General features: G+C 42.2%; 1 protein-coding gene across 5 annotated transcripts in view; it reads right to left on the bottom strand.

Moving 5' to 3' along the window:
- Nucleotides 1-9,767: 9,767 nt before the first annotated feature.
- Nucleotides 9,768-22,757, bottom strand: part of tmem8b (transmembrane protein 8B) — a 47,880-nt gene continuing 34,890 nt past the window's right edge. For all 5 annotated transcript variants that reach the window (XM_061815934.1, XM_061815936.1, XM_061815935.1 and 2 more), the window contains 5 exons: nt 18,744-18,840; nt 18,494-18,617; nt 12,722-12,864; nt 11,627-11,805; nt 9,768-10,030 (listed from right to left, as the gene is read on the bottom strand). In XM_061815934.1, the coding sequence (XP_061671918.1) occupies nt 9,875-10,030; nt 11,627-11,805; nt 12,722-12,864; nt 18,494-18,617; nt 18,744-18,840 (699 nt within the window). In that variant the 3' untranslated portion in view covers nt 9,768-9,874. The remainder of the gene's footprint in view (nt 10,031-11,626; nt 11,806-12,721; nt 12,865-18,493; nt 18,618-18,743; nt 18,841-22,757) is intronic.

The following is a 22,757-nucleotide window of genomic DNA, read 5'->3' on the forward strand; positions in this document are numbered from 1 at the left end:
CATCGCCGGCGGCGGATGGTGCGCACCGTCTGATGGGCCCAGAAAAAAATATATACTGAATGTAAAATGCTCAAAGGGAGGCCTTACCTTGTACAATGCGTTTTTTCAGTTCTGTGGCGAGACCGTGAAAACAGTCGAATTGACGGTGACTAATCAGTGATCATCATTTATATCTTTTCAGGTGTTTACTCACCACCCGTGTGACTGTTTGCCTTCAGCCTACAAATACAAGCTCTTGCTCTTCATCTTAGATATACTGTATGCTCCTTGCCATGTCTGGGTGGAGTCACCAGACTCACTAATCCAATCACATTCAGGCACTTGCTCATCCAATCACATTCAGACACTTGATCATCCAAACACATTCAAACACCGTCACTGCCTCGCAGACAGTCCAAATATGTTTTACTTTTGAACTCAAATTCCTGTCATACAACTGCTGTCTCACGACTTGCTACAGTACTTCTGCGGACACCCATGGATTCGTGGGGGACAGGGACCAAAGCGGACCAAGAATAGAAAACAGAAAATCTGCAAATAATTGATACATTTTAATAATTTCCATTGAAAAAATGTTCTGGGGGAAAAAACACAAATAAGCAGAAGGTCAGGTGGGGAAAAAAGAACAGGCAACTTCGCGAATGCCGACCCGCAAATGTGTGTGTGTGCGGGGGGTTGACTGAAAGAAGGGAAAGAGGAATATGCTGGTCTGTGTGTCTGTGGGATACACTAAACACTATTTAGATGTTTTTTGTAAGCTTCTGATTTTGAATTAAGTAATGACAAATTATCTAAAAAACATCCTTCTCTAATTATTTTGGCATTTAGCTGTTTTCCTAATTGACCCAAAACAGAAAAGTTTAGTCTGATTTCATGCCAGACAGTGAGGGTAAAAAAAAGTGTCTTTTTATATAATCTATGCAAACTATGTGTTTTAACTGTACACGTACAGTATACATGATGCTGTGCATGTGAAGGATTATATACACCATATGTGTGCTAGGTGGAAAACTAATGAAAAAAGAGTGCATGTAGACGCACAACTGACTACTGAAAAGGAGTTTAAATCTTAAATATGGATTCCGTGTTTCTGGGAATCAGCTTCAGTCGCACTTAGCATTTAAAATTTTCACAAATGAGGGACTATTTTCTTTTGGAATTGATTTGATGTTCTCGCTCGGCGAATGTAATGATGATATTTCACGTTCATTCGAGGCGGCGATCTCGCAAAGCCCGAACGTGACGGTTGTGACAATCAACCTGATCAATGTTTTCATGGCAACATTGCGCCTCGGCTGCCGTTAGACATAATTCACATTTGTGACTTGTTGCTCCCCTGCCTTGCGTCATGACTAGATGTCATTTTAAGTTTAATACGGAATTTTCTCATCCACACATAAGTGGCCCAGAAAGACCGTAAATGCTGACCAGGTATATTTTTCATGTCTCTCTCATCTACACCTAACTGTTTTCCCCTTTTATTCCCACTTCATAAAAGCTGATTGCTCGCATTATATGCCTCCCAAGGTTAGAGCTTGTGAAGACAGCTATAGAGCACCCATGAGTGACCAGAATAATTACATGAATTCCAGCTGGAAAACGGCTGTGATTAAATCAGTGCGCCGAATACATGCGAGGTTAAAGAAATAATTTAAGTGAAGCCAAGTGTAAAGAACATCGCTATGTTTTATTGTCTGTTTGGAGTGCGAAGGCCTTTTTTTTTAAATGCAAAAGTCAGGAAGCTCGTTTAGTTTGGGGAATTAGAGAGTCTGGCAGTGACAGATTTAGACCTCGATGCACACGACACTTCCTGCAAACCCGCCGACGTTCTGTGGCCTCCTCTTGACTGATCTAATTCGCTTCTTTCTGCGGACGCACACAATGGGCGCATCTGCAGAGTTTAATGAAGGCGCCCTCCGTGAAAATGCTCCAAATAGAAAGGTGCGGCGTACATAGGGGAAGGACTGAGAGCAGATGTAACCAAAGTACTTTTACACGGCAACATTATCGTTCAATTGCGGCGATCATGAGCTGTCGGCATAGTGCTTTATTGCCGTGCCAACATCTTAAAGTATCTGTCGCTGCTTTAATCACGGCGGACAAGATGCACACGTCCTATTCTGTTGTGCGGAGCTCGTCATTGAGTATCACACATCATTTGCATACACGTGTCGGATCACAAACGAAGAAGCAATTCGATTAAAAAGCAGTTGAATAGTAGTCGCTCACAATGCGTGTAATAATCAAATCTCCAAAGGTCTTACATTTCACACACATAAGGGAGAATCTGGTGTCAGACCCAAAAGCAAATAAAGTGTCTACTTCACATCTTGAGCTAAATGGGGTTGTGCTTTTAAATTTGGGTACAAATTGTGTACTGTAATTGCAATTTTCCTCCACTTGTTACAAATATTACAGGCATTTCCCCAGTAAACCCCGTCTCAATATAGAACAGTTTTATACAAAATATTAACTCCATTACTGTGTACTGTATGTTTATATTCATTAGCTGGAATCCAACCATTTACTGCAAAACACATATTTGTCAAGCACATGTTTCAATGGACAGGCATGAAAGAGGGTCTCGCCCAGCTTATTTTTGAAATTCAGTTTTTGTAAACCACTCTACAGATTAACCGATCCCTGTAGATGGTGGAGTTGCATTTCAGATGGCAGCATTACACTTTAGATTTGAGATCAGCACAACTTCTGAGTAGATGATCAAATCTCGGCTTGCGATCACCTTTTACACCCCACACGCTAACCTCATTCGTTTAAAAGTAATCATTAATCATTAATTTTCCGATCAGTAGCAGCTAATGATTTTGAAACGTAAAGAAGGGTGAACATTTGAATTGTTGCAGGACTGAAGGGCTGACGTTAAGAGAATAAAAAGACTCCTGTCTGTGAGTTAATTAAATAATCTTCTATTTCTAGTACCAAAAGAAGAATGAAGCCGGTCGATTGAAACATCCTTGGTGTCTCCAGGATCGCTCAGCCTACAAAACTCCCCCATGCAGCAATTCACTGTTTTCTCAGTGGAAGTTACACACCGTGTTCTTTCCAGCTCCTGTCAGAGGTGTGCTGTCTTTTTCTTAGATCCTGGCTTGCAAGACTGTTATTTTTTATGTTCTCAGTTCAGAGAGCAGACAAGGTCTGGGAGAAGAGGCAGTTTAAGTACAAGACGACTTGTAATGGAACTGCGAGCCATGACTAATACCCACGCAGGCTGCAAAACTTTTAAAAGCCCCTCGGTGATAATGTGAAATAGCTTCACTGGTCAGAAAGGGACGGTTCTTAGCCATATACATATGAGCCTAAGCGACGGATTACACCTACAAGCAGGAGGTAGCGAGAGAGCTGGTGCACTCAAACGTGCCCTGTCCGCATTAGCTTCAACCAAAATCTCCCAACGTTGCATTGTTGTAGTCTAACAAGGGTTGCAAAGTTCTAGGAGTTTTCAAAAGGAGAAACTTACCATAACAAATCCTGGGAATTAACAAAAATGTGTGGGAATGAACATGGAATTTAAAAAAGTGAAGAGTGGCAACTAACGTTGCTACATGGGGGTGGGGGTGGGGGTTAAAAGTGAAAAAACATCCATCCATTTTCTTAGGCACTTATCCTCACAAGGGTCGCAGGGAGTGCTGGAGCCTATCCCAGCTGTCAACGGGGAGGAGGCGGGGTACACCCTGAACTGGTTGCCAGCCAATCGGAGGGCACATCAAGACAAACAATCAAATTCACAATCACACCTAGTGTCAATTTAGAGTGTCCAACTCATGTTGCGTGCTTTTGGAATTTGGGAGGAAACCAGAGTGCCCGGAGAAAACCCACGCAGGGACGGGGAGAACTTGCAACCTCCACACTGGCGGGTCCAGGATTGAAGCGGGGATCTCAGAACTCTGAGGCCAACGCTTTCCAGCTGATCCACCATGCTGCCAGTGCTTTTTTTTTAAACTACTAAATATGTCCTGTGTGGCTTCCATGTTTTCTGCCTCCACTAATGGAGATATTAATCAAGAAAATCTACATTAATGGAATAATGTTAATCCTCGGGAGATGAGTCAGACGAAGATGCAAGGTGCCGGGAAATTGAGGGAATGGGCTGGGATGGAGAGGAAAGAATTATGAGCCTTTTTTTTTAACATATTGCAAGAACAGATTTTTCCAATTGTACTGAATGCGGACAGTCTGCAAGATGGAGCTGCTTCTCATTTTGGTATTCATGGGCATCATTGGTGAGGTTGGTCGGGTGTAGTGCCAACCCAGATAACCCCACTTTATTTTTATCACGGGGGAATTTGGGCTATTTGAATGCCGTGGTGTATCACAAAAAGATCCAAAACCTAAATCATCACAAGGAACCCATTACCAACACCATCAGAAGCATAATTTCAACCGATACACGTTCTTCAGCAGTCGAGGACACTACATTGATGTGTTTCAAAAAGAACGGTAGCTACAGTATGCTGTAGAGCCCATTATATCATTTACTAACAATAAAAAAAAAAAAGTTAATGCCTTTATGTATGAACACTTATGGTAAACCTTGGAAATGGGAAATGTATTATAGCAACGTTTCCTGCAAGTACAGTTGTACTTTTACTGTGGGTAACCCCCAACTTACAGGTTTTTCTGTTTATGAGCTGTCACATAGTTGATTTTGCCTTAGGAGAGCTATTTTGCATGGATGTCTGATGATGACAACGACAACCACCAATCGAACGGGCATGAAAATCGCCTCAAATATAAAACAACAACAAAAACATTGAACTTCACTAGGGAATGTGGTACATATCAAATCCTAGCCAAGACAAAGCGTAAAAATGTGCACTGGATAGTAAATATTTGACTTACCCACGCCACCGCCATGATGCCCAGAGCAAACAAGCTGGGTCCCAGCAAGTTCCACAGACCGTGACGGTCCAGCTGCAAAGCCATGGACAGGGACATGGCCCCCAGCAAATAAAGTACCTAGAGGGAGGAAAAAAAGAACAACAACCTCATACATCAATGTCGGGTTACGCTAAACGCTGCAACCACAGAGAATAGAGGGCTTCTTTTTTTCACATTAATGGGGCACACTAAAGAGAGTACAAAAATATGAGGTAGAATACATCTTGCCTGGAGCCATTTGGTACCCCGATTAAAAAAAAAAAAAAAAAGGCCCACTGGGTTCAACCTATTGGTGAGAAAGCATATATTCTCAGCTCAGTTGTGTTTTGTTTTGTTTGTGTGATCAGAAGGAATAATAAGATGGGCCCATCAGTGCGAGTGCATTTTTCCGTCGAATGCAAATGTTGGCACCACGGTTGAAAATCTGTATTACGGGCACGTACAGAAAAGAGATTAAAGTCACATTTTCTTGTCATTACTCAACCTAGAAAATTATACACAGCCAATGAAATGTAGTTACCAGATGTATCTCATCGGAAGTGTGAATGCAGTAAAATTGCCAGGTTTTATTTAGGGATCATATACGTGCATATTAGTAGGCTGTATCAGCATATTGATAGGTAACTGGAAGGCTTGATATGATATCTGCATATGCTTAGCTGTGACTCAAATACTGCATACCTCAACCTTAAACTATCGTCTCAAATCATCTTTCCCCACTGAAATGAATGGAAATGCCATGAATCCGTTTTAGCCACCCAAAAATAACGAATGAGAAAATCAGCATTCTATGGTATTCTACTTTATATAAATGCACAATTATTCATTCTTTATCGAGTAGTGATTCCATTATGAAATTAACATTGCGTATAAACGTCTTCCATCATCTTTAAATTGGTAACTTCAGCCAACTACCCCTGCTCATTTTTGGGTGATTAGATTATTTCAACAAGAGACCACACATGATGTGACCAGTACACAATGAAAAAAAACTGCAGCAGGTAATATCCATATAGTTTGGACCTCTAACAAATACATGAAATGATCCTTCTGTCTGGAAAGAGGCCCGTCACAACAATGGAAACAAAGGACGGGAAGGAGGACATGAGGCAAAGTCTATAAATAACCATCTTCAGAATTCTTTTTTGTCAAGCTCACAATTTGACACAAAGCCACAAGCATAAAAAGATAAAGTTGGGGGGGTGGGGATCAATAAGATATGCCGCACACGCCTGGCGTCGGCATTGTGTCTGCTGGGGGAACGTGAGGAGACATTTGCTGTTTTTTCAAGCAGAGAAGGGATGACCCGCCCGCAGGAGAACACGACTAATTGGAATAGACGAGGGAGGAGGGGAGCGGCGTCGTGCGGCAGCAGTCATCAGTCATGCCGCACCGCTGGGTCACACAATAGCGACACGCACGTACCCCGAGTACTGTACGCAAGCACGGACGCGTGACCGCTCGCTGGCAGGCCGGGCGCCTCCGTAAATCATGATATGTCATCGTGACCGACGAGCGATGTAAGGATTCAAGTGGGAGGATTTTTTTTTTTATCTGTCATTTACACTCTCGCTCCGTTTGTGACGATTACCGCAGTTTTGATGAATGTGTCGAGTGTCAATTCAATTACATTAGCACTTCGTAAAAGTGCAGACATCAGCTGAGATTTCACTCTGAACAATAACATGAAAAGAAAAAAAACAAATGTCACGTGGGGGTTGTTTCATCGCATTTGGCAAACACTTTCTGTAATCAGCGAGATCAAGGCAGTTGGTATGAAGGAACGGCCTCAATTCGTACACAAACGACTGCAAAAATGAGCAGATGTCTCTTCAGCTAAGTCCTGGCTAGGCCTGGGCCAGTTACCCGTTTGTTGTCATTTTTTTTTTCAAAGGCCAAGTGTCATGCCTATAAATGTTCTAAAATGGATAACGCAATGAAAAACCCATATGACATTATTCACTTCATTATCTATACGAAAAAATAAATATGAGCGGAGAACGTGTCATCCATGCGCAAAGTTGCGGAAGTCTCATTCGACATTCAAGTGGGAACCATATTGCCTGCATCTTCTGCCCGTGACATCACACTGGGACATCCGCCATTGAAAACACTCTGTGCCACCTACTATGGGAGACGCACATGCCCCTTCTGACAGGGAAGCTCTTTTCGAAGAAGAGAACATCTCACAACCAAGTGAAGTGACCGGGGCAATATTACCCACCACATTTAGATGATTTTCGAATCACGGCCATACTGCATGCGGCCAAGCCACTTCCCCGCCCAATACACCTTTGCGGCGGCGATGAACAACGGCACCCGCGGCCGCGAGCGACAACAACGCCGCCCGCGAGTAACGACAACGGCATAGCCAAACCGCCTCCCCGTCTGATCCACCTCTGCAGCAGTGATAAACAACGCCGGCCACGAGTGACGACGCCGCCGTGGCCAAACCGCCTCCCTGTCCGATCCACCATCCCGGCGGCACCGCGTCCGCTGATCATGGCTTCGGCCGGGGTGGCACAGACACATTTGGCACCCCTGATTTACGGATTACGTCCCACACCTAAGCTATTGTTTTTATTTAATAGCTGTATACACCCCTACCTGTCATTTGGAACCCACGAAGCTCTCGTCCTTTGCACCTGTCCAATCCATTTTTCACAACGAACAGGGTCTTTTGGAAAAGTATGAAGACCGAATCCATCCTCCTGAGTGTTCGAGCAATATCCAGCAATACAACGAGCCGGCATTTTGGCTAACACAAAGGAACAACGAGTTACCTTCCAGCCGGTAAAACTAGTATAAACAGACATGCCAGCCTGAGTGGGATTCTGCTAATTAGGTTACTTCCTGCTTCTTCTCGAAAACAAATCCTTCAAGAGGATTTTCATGGCGGGGGTTACAAAAAGCCATATACGTCAAAATCATGTTTTGTGGTGAAAGAACGGATGGGTCTGTACCGGCTGCTGTTTTTTTCATTCATAACATACTAAAAATCATGCATTTCATGACAGTGGACCTTTAAGTCGTCAGTGTATGTAAAATGGCACCCATCATGTTGGTTGTTGTAATATGTTTTGATTTCATTTCTTCTGTGTGTTGTAGTTTGAAAATGAAAGTCAGAAAGAAAAACTTATCTACTCAAACAGTTAAAAAAAATACATTTTACAGTTGTAGACAGTTTTGGCAGTTTTTTTCATTCACATGTTGGGAAAATACGAGTTATCCCATTGTAACGACGAAAAAAGACTTCTGTGCTGAACACGTACCAGCACGTAATCCTTCTCATCCTCGCGCTTTCTTCCTTGGCGCTGGTAATAAACTGACAAGTCCATTTTGTCTTTAAAGACAAGTGTCTGGCCCCACTCACCGCTGAAGTAATTACTTGAGATACATCATTATAATTATTGTAGTATTAAGTCGCTTCATTTTAAATCACACTTGGACTAATGGATCATTTTTGGCCCATGTGTGTAAACTTGAGGAAATCTATTTTTGCTCATAATCTTTGACAGGTAAAAAAAGGAAATAAGATATTTAAAGACTCCTTTGGTGTATTCAATTACAAAATTGGTTGGTTTCAAAAGATGGAACGGGATGAAATGACCTGAGAAATTAATGGGGTTTAATTTGGACTCACCTTAAGCATGTTTAGTTGGTTTGGAAACCGTTTTTATGAGTGACAGGGTACACAGTACTCCTTGAACAGCTGAAATATCACTTTTCAATTGAATGGAATATTAATGAGCGAGTTTCCACCCGTCGAATCTCAGTGGCCCCTCTGCTAGGCATTCTAACAACTGTTCCTTTTTTTAAATTCCGAGAGAAAGATACCGTCAATGATTTTGGGGTGTGCCTCCAATTTAGACCATAAATAGTTGAGTTTCTCCACACCAACTCTGGCTGATCTGTCCTAAGTAATTACACCTTGTTGCATGAACTGGTGACGCCGGCCAATTTAATGCCCTGAGAATTTTTAACGTCGTTCTCAGCTTTTCTTTCGAGTACAACGCTATCATCAAAATGTAAAATACATGACAAAACCACAAAGGGTAGATTGAATACGCGGGAAAGCATGGACCCGAATTCTTTTGATCTAATGTTTGATTCGCTCGGATTGAAAGGACATTAACCTTGAGTCGGCGAAGATTAACGGCTCCCTCGAGGCTGTTCCAAAGTCCTTGTGTGAAATTTTAATTATAGTATATATTTACAAACAAGCAGTAGCTCGCAGGTCCTTTGCTGCATACATCCATACACACACACACACACACACACACACACTTCTTTGTCTACAAAGAGGCACAAACGCAGGGCTGCACTTGCCAGTCCTGACGCGCATTTGATTAGACGCTACGGACTGCAGCGCTCAGCAAAAAAGGAAAACACAAGAGGACAGCAGATGTTCATACGCGCACCCTCCCATCGGTTCCCCCCGCCCCCCTCTTTCTGTCTCATTTATGGACGCACAGACAGACACACACACCATCCTGGCTCTCAGCAGGACTACGGTGACCCACGGAGAAGCTGCACCTGTTAGTGTTTGTTCACCGCATAATGTCAACAAGCAGAGAATCACAAAGGCAAACGTATTGATCTTTACCTTTGCCAGAGACCCAAATCATTTTGACGTATTACTCCTTAGTACTCCAACGCTCAGCCTTTCCGTTAAGGTTCATTCCGTTGAAGAATACAATACAATCTCAGTAAACAGCCATCCATTCTCCTTTTGCTTTGTCCTCATTACGCTCGGGGTTGAGCTGGAGCCTATTCCAGTTGGTCCGGGCTGGTGGGTACAGCCTGTGCTTGGTTGCCACCCAATCACAGGGCACATATTTACCAGTCACAAAAAGTTTGGGATATTGGGTTGTCAGGTGAAAATTTTGCGTGACGATGAATATGTGAATAAGAATCTCGGAAGCAAGCCTCCGCACACACACGTTCTCACCGGCGGAGAACTGAGGGATTTCAGTCAAGGTACCTGTTTGATGATGGACTTCAGCCTGGCCATGGCGATGACCGTGACCCACACTGACATGAGCGACCCGAGGAAATCGCAGAACTGCAGAACGTCGTACTCCATTATGCAAAAGACCACGATACCCGGCTGGTCACATGCGTGGTAGAACTGTCGGGAGGGGGGGCAGACAAAAAGTCCGATGTGAGAAAGATGTTGTAGTAGAGCAAAAAATAGGATTGAAAATGAAGGTTTAAATATTGCCTTTTTTTTTGTTTGACTTTTATTTAAACTGTGTTTGTAATCAGTCATTAGTGGTTTCTGGAGCAGCACTCTATCAGTGCAAGAACCCGATTGTTTTGTCAATGCATATAGTGGCGCTTCTAAAATGAAATCCCCTTAAATTTGTTCAATTTTGAATTTGAGTAAAATTGTTTGGAAAACTCTCACAAAATTTTAACAGAGGTCAAAACCGCTGCTGTGCATCTTATGAACTTTTAAAGGATGAACAAGGGTCTCAGTTTTTGTTTTGGCTTGTGATGCGACAACTGACAGGGTAACAGATAGCAAAGAAGAATTATAATGACTAATATCTAATTTCAATATCTATTACAAGTAGCTCACAATACATTTACCGTAATTCCCGGCCTACAGAGCGCACCTCATTATAAGCCTCACCCAGTACATTTGTAAAGGAAATACCATTTGGTTTCATACATACTGTGTAAAAGCCGCAAGTGCCCACATTGAAACACGAGATATTTACAAAGAAAGACGGTACACAGAGAGTTTAACGCTAGTGCCGCTGCGCTAACGCTAATGCTAGCGCCGCGCTAACAGGTCTGGTGAAAAAAAACATACTGGTAAAAATCACTGAGACATGGCAGTAACATGCTAGCGCAGCGCTAACATGGCCGGACCGGTAAAAGTCTCTTCCTTTGCACATATATTCCACCGGTCTCACGCTTACCTTTTCCGCTCAAGTTTTCCCTTGCGGCTGTTAGAAAACATGCACAAATTAGCCGCATCACCTCATAAACCGCAGGGTTGAAAACATGTGAAAAAACTTGCAGTTTATAGGCCGGAAATGACAGTAACTATCATGGAAAACTCCATCTATTTCAATGGCGTAATTCAATGAGAATAATGGAACTTGTGACACACATTGCAAAGGTAAATTAATTTACTATGTGTTATGTGTGATGATTACTAATTTTTTTTCATCATTTTGATGATTTTAGCTTAAAGCTAACAAAAACCCAAAATGCACCATAGTCAGAAAAACAATAGGGATCACCAACATGGAGGCTCCAAGGGGACCACATGAGTCGCCTGCAGGCCTGTTCTAAAAATAGCTCACTGGTGACGGAACATTGCGATTTCCGAGGACGTTGTAGGAAAGGATCACTTAAGGAGCGATGGATACAAATAAAGTGTTGCATATATATATTATCCATTTTCTCAGTTGTTAAATCCTTGTTGTGAGAATTGCATCATTATGTTTTATTCATTTTTCTATCAGCCGCAAATGTCAACTCGTCTTCTTTTTGATATTATTATTCTATGTCAAAGCAAGCCGCAGTGCGATAATAAAAGACGTCTGACACAAAACTGATGAGTCGGTCAGATATGTCGATGCGTGTTCCTTGTCGGCGCTCTGGCCAGCGGGCCCCTTCCGTCAAACCTTGAGGGTCTTTTTGTCCTATCTGGAAATACGGAGAACGGCAGAGCAACACGAGAGGTGGTCGATCGTCAGTTGGGACTCACGGTGGAGAAGAACATGGTAAAGATGTAGACGGAAGCCTCCAGTAGGTAGTGGCTGCGAACGGCGATGACCACCGGTGGGACGAACATGAGGTTGCTGAGACACAGCAGCAGGGTGGAGAGAAGTTGGAAGCTGTACGAGTAGGCCTCGGAATTGTCTGTGCATCCCCAGCCTTCCCAGCCTGACACACACATGCGATCACAAGGCTTTTACACGTCATCTTGACTGGAGATGACCTCTTTTCCTTAGTATCGCTCTCAAATTGAATAAAATATTCTCGCATCAGGTCGGCCTTGTAAACAATGCCTCTTTTTCTGCGGAGGAATATGAAAAAGAAGGTATTTGGGAAATTGTTAATTTGGCAGAACGGGGCCTCCTGGTGAGATCGCCTCTGCGCACCATGAATTGGATCCCGATCAAGAGGCAAATTGGATAAGACAGTGTGAATTAAATATTTGTGAGCACAGTTGAACGGAGAATTTGAGGCCAGGGGCAGGAGCTGAGTTGCATATGAGCAAAGACAATGAATTTGCCGCCCCTGATAACACAGCAATCAAAGCGGGATTTTAAGAATAATCCTCAAAGGACGAGCTTTGTTTAGCTTCATAAACTCGTGCGGTATTGAAGAGGTGCACTCAATTAAGCGCCTTTTTTATTGGACTTTCCGGATTAAAAAGCAGAAGATTAACATCAGCTGCTGTATGATCTGAAAATATGCATTTCATCAGCAGATTGTCAAATCTGTTGTGAATGATGACCTCTGCGCTTTCCTTCCCTATTCTACTGCGTGATCTATTTTTTGATAAGAGAATAAAATAAAGTAGATGATCCATGTTGAAAGTTGGCTATTTGATGAAAAAGGGTTTTTGGCTCACTGCTATTTTTCCAATTGTTAATTATGGATGAATAATGACTGGCAATCAGTCCAAAACACATTCCACAACTATTTTCCACTTTAAAAAGAAAAAAGACCATTCATTTAGTCTTTGCTGAATGTGAAATAGTCGTGATTTGATTTAGATGGAATAAATATTAAAGCATGGAAAAAATGTCTTTAATGCAGTGCATATACTGTAAGAGGTAAATTAGCTCCTTACCTGCTTTGCATTCACACGCAGCGTAAAGGTAGTTGTTGGTGCGCAGCAGCTTGCACTGCCCGTACGTGCCGCAGTCGTTAATGCACGGCGTCAGGTAGGCGCGCATATACACCTCGACGGTGACGTTGGCGCACGTCTCCAAACTATAGCCAACATTGATTGAGATTTTTATCAGCATTAGACTCAACTCAGCCAGAAAAACACATTCAGTACGTCAAGATGGACAGTATTCATGGATTCCCAAATATCAACATTCCACGTGGCTGCTTGGGTTCCAAGTTTGCCTGGAATAAATTTGACCAAGAAGAGCAATCTGGTGTGGATTTGAGCATCTTTTGATAGTTTAGATACTGTATGTACAGGGAAGAAAATAAGTATTTGAACACCCTGCTATATTGCAAGTTCTCCCACTTAGAAATCATGGAGGGATCTGAAATTTTCATTGTAGGTGTGTGTCCACTGTGACAGAGATAATCTAAAGAAAGAAAAATCCACACATCACAATGTATGATTTTTTTTAAATGATTTATTTATGTGATACAGCTGCAAACACCTGAGAAAACCAATGTTAATATTTGGTACAGTAGCCTTTGATTGCAATTACAGAGGTCAAACCTTTCCTGTAATTGTTCACCAGGTTTGCACACACTGCAGGAGGGATTTTGGCCCACTCCTCCACACAGATCTTCTCGAGATCAGACAGGTTTCTGAGCTGTCGCTGAGAAACACAGAGTTTCAGCTCCCTCCAAAGATTTTCTATTGGATTTAGGTCTGAAGACTGGCTAGGCCAAGCCAGAACCTTGATATGCTTCTTACGGAGTCACTCCTTGGTTTTCCTGCCTGTGTGCTTTGGGTCATTGTCATGTTGAAAGACCCGGCCACGACCCATCTTCAATGCTCTGACTGAGAGAAAGACGTTTTTCCCTAAAATGTCACAATACATGGCCGCGGTCATCCTCTCCTTAATACAGTGCAGTCGTCCTGTCCATGTGCAGAAAAACACCACCAAAGGATGATGCTACCACCCCATGCTTCACAGTAGGGACGGTGTTCTTGGGATGGAACTCATTATTCGTCTTCCTCCAAACACAGTTAGTGGAATTATGACAAAAACATTCAATTTTGTTCTCATCTGACCACAAAACCTTCTCCCATAACTCCTCTGTATCATCCAAATGGTCATTGGCAAACTTTAGACGGGCCTTGACATGTTCTGGTTTAAGCAGGGGAACCTTCCATGCCATGCATGATTTCAAACCATGACGTCTTTGTGTATTTCCAACAGTCACCTTGGAAATGGTGATCCTAGCTCTTTTCAGGTCATTGACCAAGTCCTGTCGTGTAGTCCTGGGTTGATTCCTCACTTTTCAAAAGATCATTAAGACCCCACGAGGTGATATGTTGGGTGGGGCTCCACTCCGATTGAGATTGATCGTCATGACTGCGGCCATGTGTTGTGAGATTTTCGGGACCAACCTCTTTCCCTCAGTCAGAGCATTGAAGATGGGTTGTGCCTGGGTCTTTCAACATGATAGTGACCCAAAGCACATAGCCAGGAAAACCAAGGAGTGGCTCCGTAAGAAGCATATCAAGGTTCTGCCGTGGCCTAGCCAGTCTCCAGACCTAAACCCAATAGAAAATCTTTGGAGGGGGATGAAACTCTGTGTTTCTCAGTGACAGCCCAGAAACCTGTCTGATCTAGAGACAATATGTATGGAGGAGTGGGCCAAAATCCCTCCTGCAGTGTGCGCAAACCTGGTGAAAAACTACAGGAAACGTTTGACCACTGTAATTGCAAACAAAGGCTACTGTACCAAATATTAACATTGATTTTCTCAGGTGTTCAGATACTTATTTGCAGCTGTATCACACAAAAAAATCGTTAAAAAAATCATACATTATGATTTCTGGATATTTCTTTTAGATTATCTCTCTCACAGTGGACTTGCATCTCCGATGAAAATTTCAGACCCCTCCAAGATTTCTAAATGGGAGAACCTGCAATATAGCAGGGTGTTCAAATACTTATTTTCTTCACTGTATTTCGAGAGGCAAAGCTGTATTTTTCAAAGAACATTTCTGTGAGAGCGATCCCCGCACATATACAATCCTTTTGGCCAATTAGGATCGTAGGTATTTTGTACAGGAACAAGCTTAGAACAAATGTAACTGGGTAATATGTCCAAAGCGCCCTCGTATATAACATTTCGGCAGTTCTGTATTGTAAAGCAGATTCTAATGAGTCCTGTAGCCTGAGTTTGAAATAAATCTCAAAGCAGCATGATGAAGTGGGTTGAGTTTAGCCAAAATTGTAGGACAGGCAAATGTGTAGATAATAATTGGGAGAGGAAGAAGAGCAGTAATCCTTTTTAGTTTGCACTATATGAGAAACATCCACTGGTACAGAGAAATGTTTAAATTATTTATTATTATTATTATTAATTCAAATTAAAAATAATGAATCTTAGCACACTTTACCACACTTTAATATTTGGGACTTTTTTTGACAACAGCATGGTGCGGTCGTGGTTAGCACCTCCCCTGTGACACAAATGAGGACAAACAATTTGCAGTGATGAAATATTTGATCATATTAACATAAATTATTTTTATTTTAAAATATAGTCAAATGCCAAGGTGTTCATGTTTGTTGTTTTTTTTTTTTATCTGGTGAGTCATCACCAAAAAATGTGTTGCTGATTAAAATGTTCACGGATATGGTAGCATGCTAAGCTAACACAGTTCTGCTAATGTTTGAGCAATAGTACAGCTTCAACATGACAGTTTAACACTGTCGTGCGTGCAATAGTGTATTTTATGATAATTGTCAGTCTTTTGTAACAACACAACGAAAATGTTTTTAACTACTTTTACAAGTACTACTATCCTTACTATTTTATGGTAGATGACCATCTTATGTTTTTGTGCAAATGGCCTAAAGACATCTAAAGTGAAATTCTTTATTACAGAACTGTACAGACTGAACACAAACTCCAGCTATTTTATGCAAACATCATTACAAACGCCAACTGTTACGACAAACAACGTGTTCATCTTGTCGCTAATGACCGGATTGTACAGTCACTCATGGCGATTGAAAAAACTTCAGGAGGTAACAAATGTCTTTGTTTGCCTTTTGCCAGAATTCCTATTTCAGTGTCCCAGCTGGTTAGTTGTCACATTTTATCCGTCAGCCAAAGAAGACTTGTGAAGCACACCTGTCACTCATGGTACCTGCCATGGTACATGATCTGAATAATTAAGCGCAAGTAAATATGTAAAAATCCCAGATTGCCATGTGAATATTTTTTATGGCACAGCGAGGCTCACTCTTACCATCTGTTATCCACACCGAGTTGCAACTCCCCAGTGGATTAGGGAAAGGAAAGAGAAAGAAAAAAAAATGGCTCTATTTCATTCTGTTCACACTTTTGCTCTTTTAAGGCTCACACAATACAACTCAATGACTAAAAACAGAGAGAATTCTCAGTGTCTGACAACGTACTAGAAACAATTTCCCCTCCTTTTTCTTTTGACTTCCTCCAAATGACTTTAAGAATACAGTGAAAGAAAAAAAACGTACGCATTGAATTTCTTTCAAAGCGCCCCTTTAGATTTTAAAGGATAAAACAAAACCTTGTTCCTTAACATGTTCTCAGTGTGCGCCAGAGGCAATGTAAGAAAATGTGTCTCAAATGAGAGAGGCACATGTCATTAGTAAACTGAATTATTGAACTAGGTATTTAGAGATAAAATATACTGTTATATAAATATACTGTTTTTTTTTTTTTTTAGATATATGTATATACAGTGATTGCCATCCAGTAATAGACAATAAATATTGTCTAGCCATGGTTGCTTGGGGAAAATGAGGCCAACCCAAAGAACTGATTACATGCTGTTAAATATTCATGAGCATCCGTCAACACTTGGTTCTGTGCATTTCGCACTTGTAAATAATGGACAGATGAAGCGTCACAGTTGAGGGGTTCTGGTTTTCAATCCAGCGTCCTCCCGCGTTCCAAAAACATGAACGTTAGCCTCACTGAAGACTCGGAATTCCAGTCCATAGTCGTGAACATATGCGTGGAGGATTGTGTCTATATTTTATACATGTCTAGTGTTTCAGAAGGATGTAGCCAACTTCTCTGAAGATTTTTCTTTCTATTATTCATGATGTGAGTTTAAACTCTCACTGCAAAATTCTAAAGTCTGATCCCCACTTTAGTATGTTTAAGAGAGACTTGTGCCACGGGCAGACTGTTTCAGCAATCCAACGTAACCCCTTGCAAAGTTTGACTTCATTTCACCGGTCAGACGGAGGCAAGGCAGTCGCATGACCGCACACAACCTCTCTGCGGCGTCACACACAAGCAAAAGTTTCCAGAGGGACTCGTTTACGTGATACACAGCAGAAACAACAGAAGAAACGATGGCTATGTTTCTTGAGTCCAAACGATGAAAGTTACAAATGAATTTGTTGGGCTTTGCCTTCATTTATCTTATTGTGTAACATTTGATGTATCATTGTTTTACTTTAGGTAAAGTAACTACTTTAAAAAAAATCTTTGAATCTCTCGAATCAAACCTATTTATGATGTTTTCAAGGCAAAAACAAAGAACAAGCAAATCCACAGAGGAAAAAAATCATATATTCAAAAGTATAATCCATGTAAAGTTACATTCTTCTAGTTTTGGGCTCGTGCACCTCCGTCACTGAGATCACGTGACTGGGCATATTCCCGGTCAAGCAAAGCATTGTTCAATGCTAAGTCGATTGGAGACGACACGAAAATATGGCACGACGCCCATAGTCTTGTCCCATTCCGTTAGACATTTAGAAGGTGAAAATAAATGAAGGTATGTGGAAAAATTAGATAAACTCAGTATAGAAGACCTATATTTAATGCCGAAGTCGATGTTTTGGCCGATAGGAAATTGGACTGTTTAACCCGCTTCTGCTTATATTGGACAACTGGATCTACACATGTATCTGCTGAGTGAGTCGTCAAGATTTACACGGAAAACTTTGAAAGCGTACAAAAGTCTGGACGCATACAAATACTTTGTTGCTGGATCTGTTCTCAATCAAGAATAAATCCCACATAGTGATGGGTTGACGGCTCGTGAACACGGAAGCGTTCGGCCACACGTTAACCTTTGCGGGAATACATCGATCGTTTCAGCTAGTATTCAATACAAATACCAGTATTTAAATAAATGACCCCTGGTTTTACACAAACTCTCATTCATTACCTATGATTAAATTTAAAAAAAAAAAGGACAGAGTCGTCTCCATAGAACGTACATGTAAGCGAGTGTGGCCACACTTAACCTCCGTAAACCTCTCCGACAGACAGTTTTTTTGAATGAAATGAATGAGTGAATAAATGAGCCAACTTGGCATTATAAATACTTCTTGGTAATTTGAGAAAAATAATTCCTACCGGAAATGAAACGATATTTTGGTAGGGTACCATCCACCATGTTTAATTCCCAAAATCCGTCGATATTTTCTGGTCTTATCTGCTGGTATTCCATAGAATGATCTCCTTGAATATCTGTCTCGTCTGTTGTGACAACAAACAGCACAACAAGTCTTGGGCATATATAATATTCTGCTCCGGTTCTGTCGAGCTGCTCTTTTTGACCGGCAATATGGCACCGTGAAAATGGTGACGTCACGTGCACGAGCTCTATATATCTCTCGAAACAATCCCTGGAAATAAGGACTTTGAAAACATGACTTTGGTGTAAGTAGGCCTGTCTTACCCATGTTCTGTGGCACAGAGAGAGCGCAGACTGAAGTACCACGTGCCCGTCTGGGGGTACGGAATCCTGAGTTTGGTGATACTCGTGGAAGCGTTCACGGAGAGGAAAAAGCCAGCTACAGATTCTTCAACACAGCCAAACAATGTAAAGTATCAAGAAAGAGAACATTGGTCATTTGTAGTCGGCACGTGGCGCTGTTAAGAAACTTGAAACGTTTAAAGGGACCGCTGTTTCGCTGCGTCGGACATACCTGATTCACATTTCAATGATGAGTTTTGCCAGAGGAAGAGAGGCATCCCATGAGTCAGGCAGCCAAACACGGTGACATTCTTGTCCTGAAGCGCCGACTATAACACAAGACGAGAAAACGTAATTAGAATGGACAAAACGCACAAAAAGGAAAAATGAAAACGGATTCCACTCTGTGATGGACGTTATCTGGGATTGCCGGCGGTTGAATGGAAAACAGATTCCAATCTACCCGTGGCTTAACTTTACGGTGAATAACAATGAAGAAGCAAAAGGAGTCGTTTATTGACAATCTGGTTTTGGTAGGAAAAGAAAATGCAGCATCGCGTACAGTATCGCGAAGCAAGGGCAGTGTTGATTAATGAAAGGAGCCAGCCGCCACTTTGCCAGGTGATTCCTGGAGTCACCATCTGGTCTACAATCTCCTTATAGAACGACTCAATCAAACCCAATTTCAAAACTCGGCCCATAATGAGTCCTGCACCTCCCCCGATTACACTTACGCTTTGCTCCCCAATCAACAAAATGCAAACTCTGCTCAGAAAGTTAAGACTGAATTGCAGTTTTCCCCCAAACTTTTGGAGACAACAATCTGCAAAAGTCTTACTAGCTTCAGGGGTCCTCTTTTGTGTCAGCGTGTATGGGTGGTCCCGGGGGGGCAACTGCCACATAACGAGGCCCTCTGCGTTTACAGCAACTTTGATTCAACGCCTTAAAAAGAATATAAAGGCACTGGACGAAATTACACACCAATAAAAGGGCTAAATTGAAAAGAAGATGACCGTAGCTTGTTGTTCTCAAGGACACATCTCATCTGTGTGCAACAAAACACTTTTGGCCAGATGAAGATGCTGTACTAAATAAATAAATAACTATATCCACTTTGGCGGCACGGTGGATCAGCTGGTAAAAGCATTGGCTTCACAGTTCTGAGGACCCGGGTTCAATCCCGGCCTCGCCTGTGTGGGTTTTCTCCAGGCACACACAACATTAGTCGGACACTCTCTATAGCCCCTCAGTGTGATTGTGAGTGCGGCTGTTTGTCCCTGTGTGCCCTGCGATTGGCTGGCAACAAGTTCAGGGTGTAACCCCGCCTCCTGCCGTTTACAGCTGGGATAGGCTCCAGCACTCCCCGCAACCCTTGTGAGAATAAGTGGCTAAGAAAATGGATGGATATATCCACTTTTTTTTTCAACCAAGGGTTACAGCTGTAGTGAAAAAAATAAAAGATAACACAGAGACATTTGAAAAGGAAATGGTTGAAGAAAAAAAGAAATGGAAGTTGAATTTCCTGGAGGTCATAAAATTTGGAATTCAACCAGCAATTTGTGGGAAAATATGGATTTATCTTTAAAAAAAATGGATTTGGAGGTCAAGCTAGACTCACCTCTGTCCTTGCTGCCCAGAACATTATGAATAATTACAATGACAATAGCTATTTTTGACATAACCACCCACTCACTCTCTGCCCACATTGAAGAAAGGCCACTTTTTTTGTTGTTTTTTTGACGTGTGGTCCTTCGTCAGTCATCTTTGTCCAGTTTTGTTCGGTCTAATACTTAGTCAACAGTAGCAATAATATAATTAAATGTACAGTATAAAAGTATTCAGGGTGAACAAAACATTTTCTATTCCATCCATCCATTTTCTTTTGCAGCTTATCCTCATAAGGGTTTCAGGGAGTGCTGGAGCCTATTCCAGCTGTCAACGGGCAGGAAGCAAACCAATCGCAGGCCATATGGAGACAGACAACAGTCGCACTCACAATCACACCTCGGGGCAATTAATGTTACATGTTTTTGGGATGGGGGAGGAAACCGCAGTGCCCGGAGAAAACCCACGCAGGCACTGGGAGAACATGCAAACTCCACACAGGCGAGGCCAGATCAAACCCGGATCCTCAGAACTGCTTTACTAGCTGATCCATCGCGCCGCCCTTTTCTATTTCATTTCAGGTATAATTCGGACTGATGGGATGCCATCGGTATTTGACGGCTTGGGCTTCTAAGCATATCATTCCTTTACCCACGGCCTGTCAACTCGCAGCGGAATAGTACAATTCACACCATCCATAGCAGGTTTCTGAAAACTGGATCTGTTCTTGACAAAGCAATAAGCAGAAGGTCTGCTACTACTGTCACAGATGGAAACACTGAACTGTTAGAGCAGGCATTCTACTTTATCTGGATGGCCGCAAGGGAACTTCAATTCCAGAATCACACGCGCCATTAATGTCATATTGCGTACATGCTCCCGTTTGTCCTTGCTCTATCTTAAAAACCTGAGTGCATGTATAACATTTGTCATAAGCGTCTGCTTTGTTTGTATCCATTGCTGTTTACGCAGTCGAGGTTTTGTGAAAATTTGCCTCAGTAATCCATTTACTGGTGCCAAATCTATTCTGTGAACGGCTGAGCCACGATTTAATCAGCATCCTCTGACAGCGCCGCGCTTGATGAATGCCAGTTGCTATCGCTCCTCTTTTATTTGCTGCGTTCGGTGGCGAACGTGCCGCAGAGGCTGTCAAGTCAGCTGTTGCGAGACCGAGGAGGAAGTTGGCTCGCGTACGCCGCACAGAACCGCCCCGGCACATTCCGCTACCCAAACTAATTAAAATAAACTTTCATTTAGCTCCTTAATGTACCCGCATTGCCATCGACGTGATTTGTGAGCGGGTGAGAGGAAAAAAAAAAACAAATTGGCTTTTGCGAGATTCCCCAATTTGTGTTGACTCAGTTCAACACCTTCTGCTAAATAAGTTTCTCAAAGGAGGTGCATCACTGATTGAAAAAAAAACTGGAATGTACAAGAGCTAATAAGATACAGAGTGTCAAGGACTAACTCATTACAGAGCACATAAGCCTGACTTCAAGAAAACTTTGAAAATTGGATCTGAAGAGATTAAACGAATGTGTAGGGGTAAAAAAGTCATCTTGCATCCCCTTCTGCAGTCTTTTGGAAAGAGTGATGCAATTCAGACAAGATGTTCTCCCTTTTGTGACTGCAAATCTGCCGGGGCTCCCCAATGGAAGCTTGTGACAAGCAAATGACACATCGTGGCTTTGCGGGGGGGGGACGTGTCTAAAAAATAATAAAGCGTATGACGGCCACATATCGAAATGCTTGTACAAAGGGCCAGGTTTCATCACGCCATGACGTCCACAAATTCTAATCTGCGCATATGGCTCTTCTGGACTCTGGTTGTAAATGCGGGAGCGACTGAGGGTATTTGGGGACAACAGAAAGCCTTGGAAAAAAAAAAAAGTAGCCCAGAGTCTACCATTATTGTCTGTCTGTGAGGTGACAGTAATCACTGTCACTCCATGACATCAGTCAATAAAACATCTGATGAATTATTCAGTCCATTAATCTAATTTCCTGGAGAGGAAGCAGGAAGAAAAGGCGAATGTGCCGGTTTGCTTTCTTGCGGCCGCTTAGATGAGATGATCAATTTCATCCGTGTGTTCACTGGAGATGAAAGGCATGTTTGCATATCACACGATGTGTGAACAGAAAGGAGATAGCGTTCAGGTAGTGTTTCCAGCTCGCGAGGTGCACCTGTTGGAGCCCGTGGCATCGTTTTGGTGGGGGCGGGCTGCAAATCAGATCAAAAAATTGCATTCAAAGCAACTGAGGATTTGGGGCCAAGTGAAGTCATCTACTTTGGGACCCTCCAATTCAATGCTGCAAATTGAAGTTAGAATTCTGGCAATTGTTATCACTCAACACAACTCCCGTACAGTGTACCTGGCTGCAAGTATGATACATCATCGGAAAGTGCAATGTACAAGGATTTTGAATGAGAACTATTACATTGGGACCACCGTAGCCCATCACTGACACAGTAGAGAAGTGATTTTAAAAAATATAAACATCTAGACCACACTCGCAACACAAAGAAACTCAAGGAAAGTAGCACTTTATAATATTATACTTTTCCCAAACATACAGTACATCTATCCATCCACCTGAACTGGTTGCCAGCCAATCGCAGGGCACATGGAGACACAATCCC

This window comes from Syngnathoides biaculeatus, chromosome 4 (assembly GCF_019802595.1).
Source record: "Syngnathoides biaculeatus isolate LvHL_M chromosome 4, ASM1980259v1, whole genome shotgun sequence".
Lineage (NCBI taxonomy): Eukaryota > Metazoa > Chordata > Actinopteri > Syngnathiformes > Syngnathidae > Syngnathoides > Syngnathoides biaculeatus.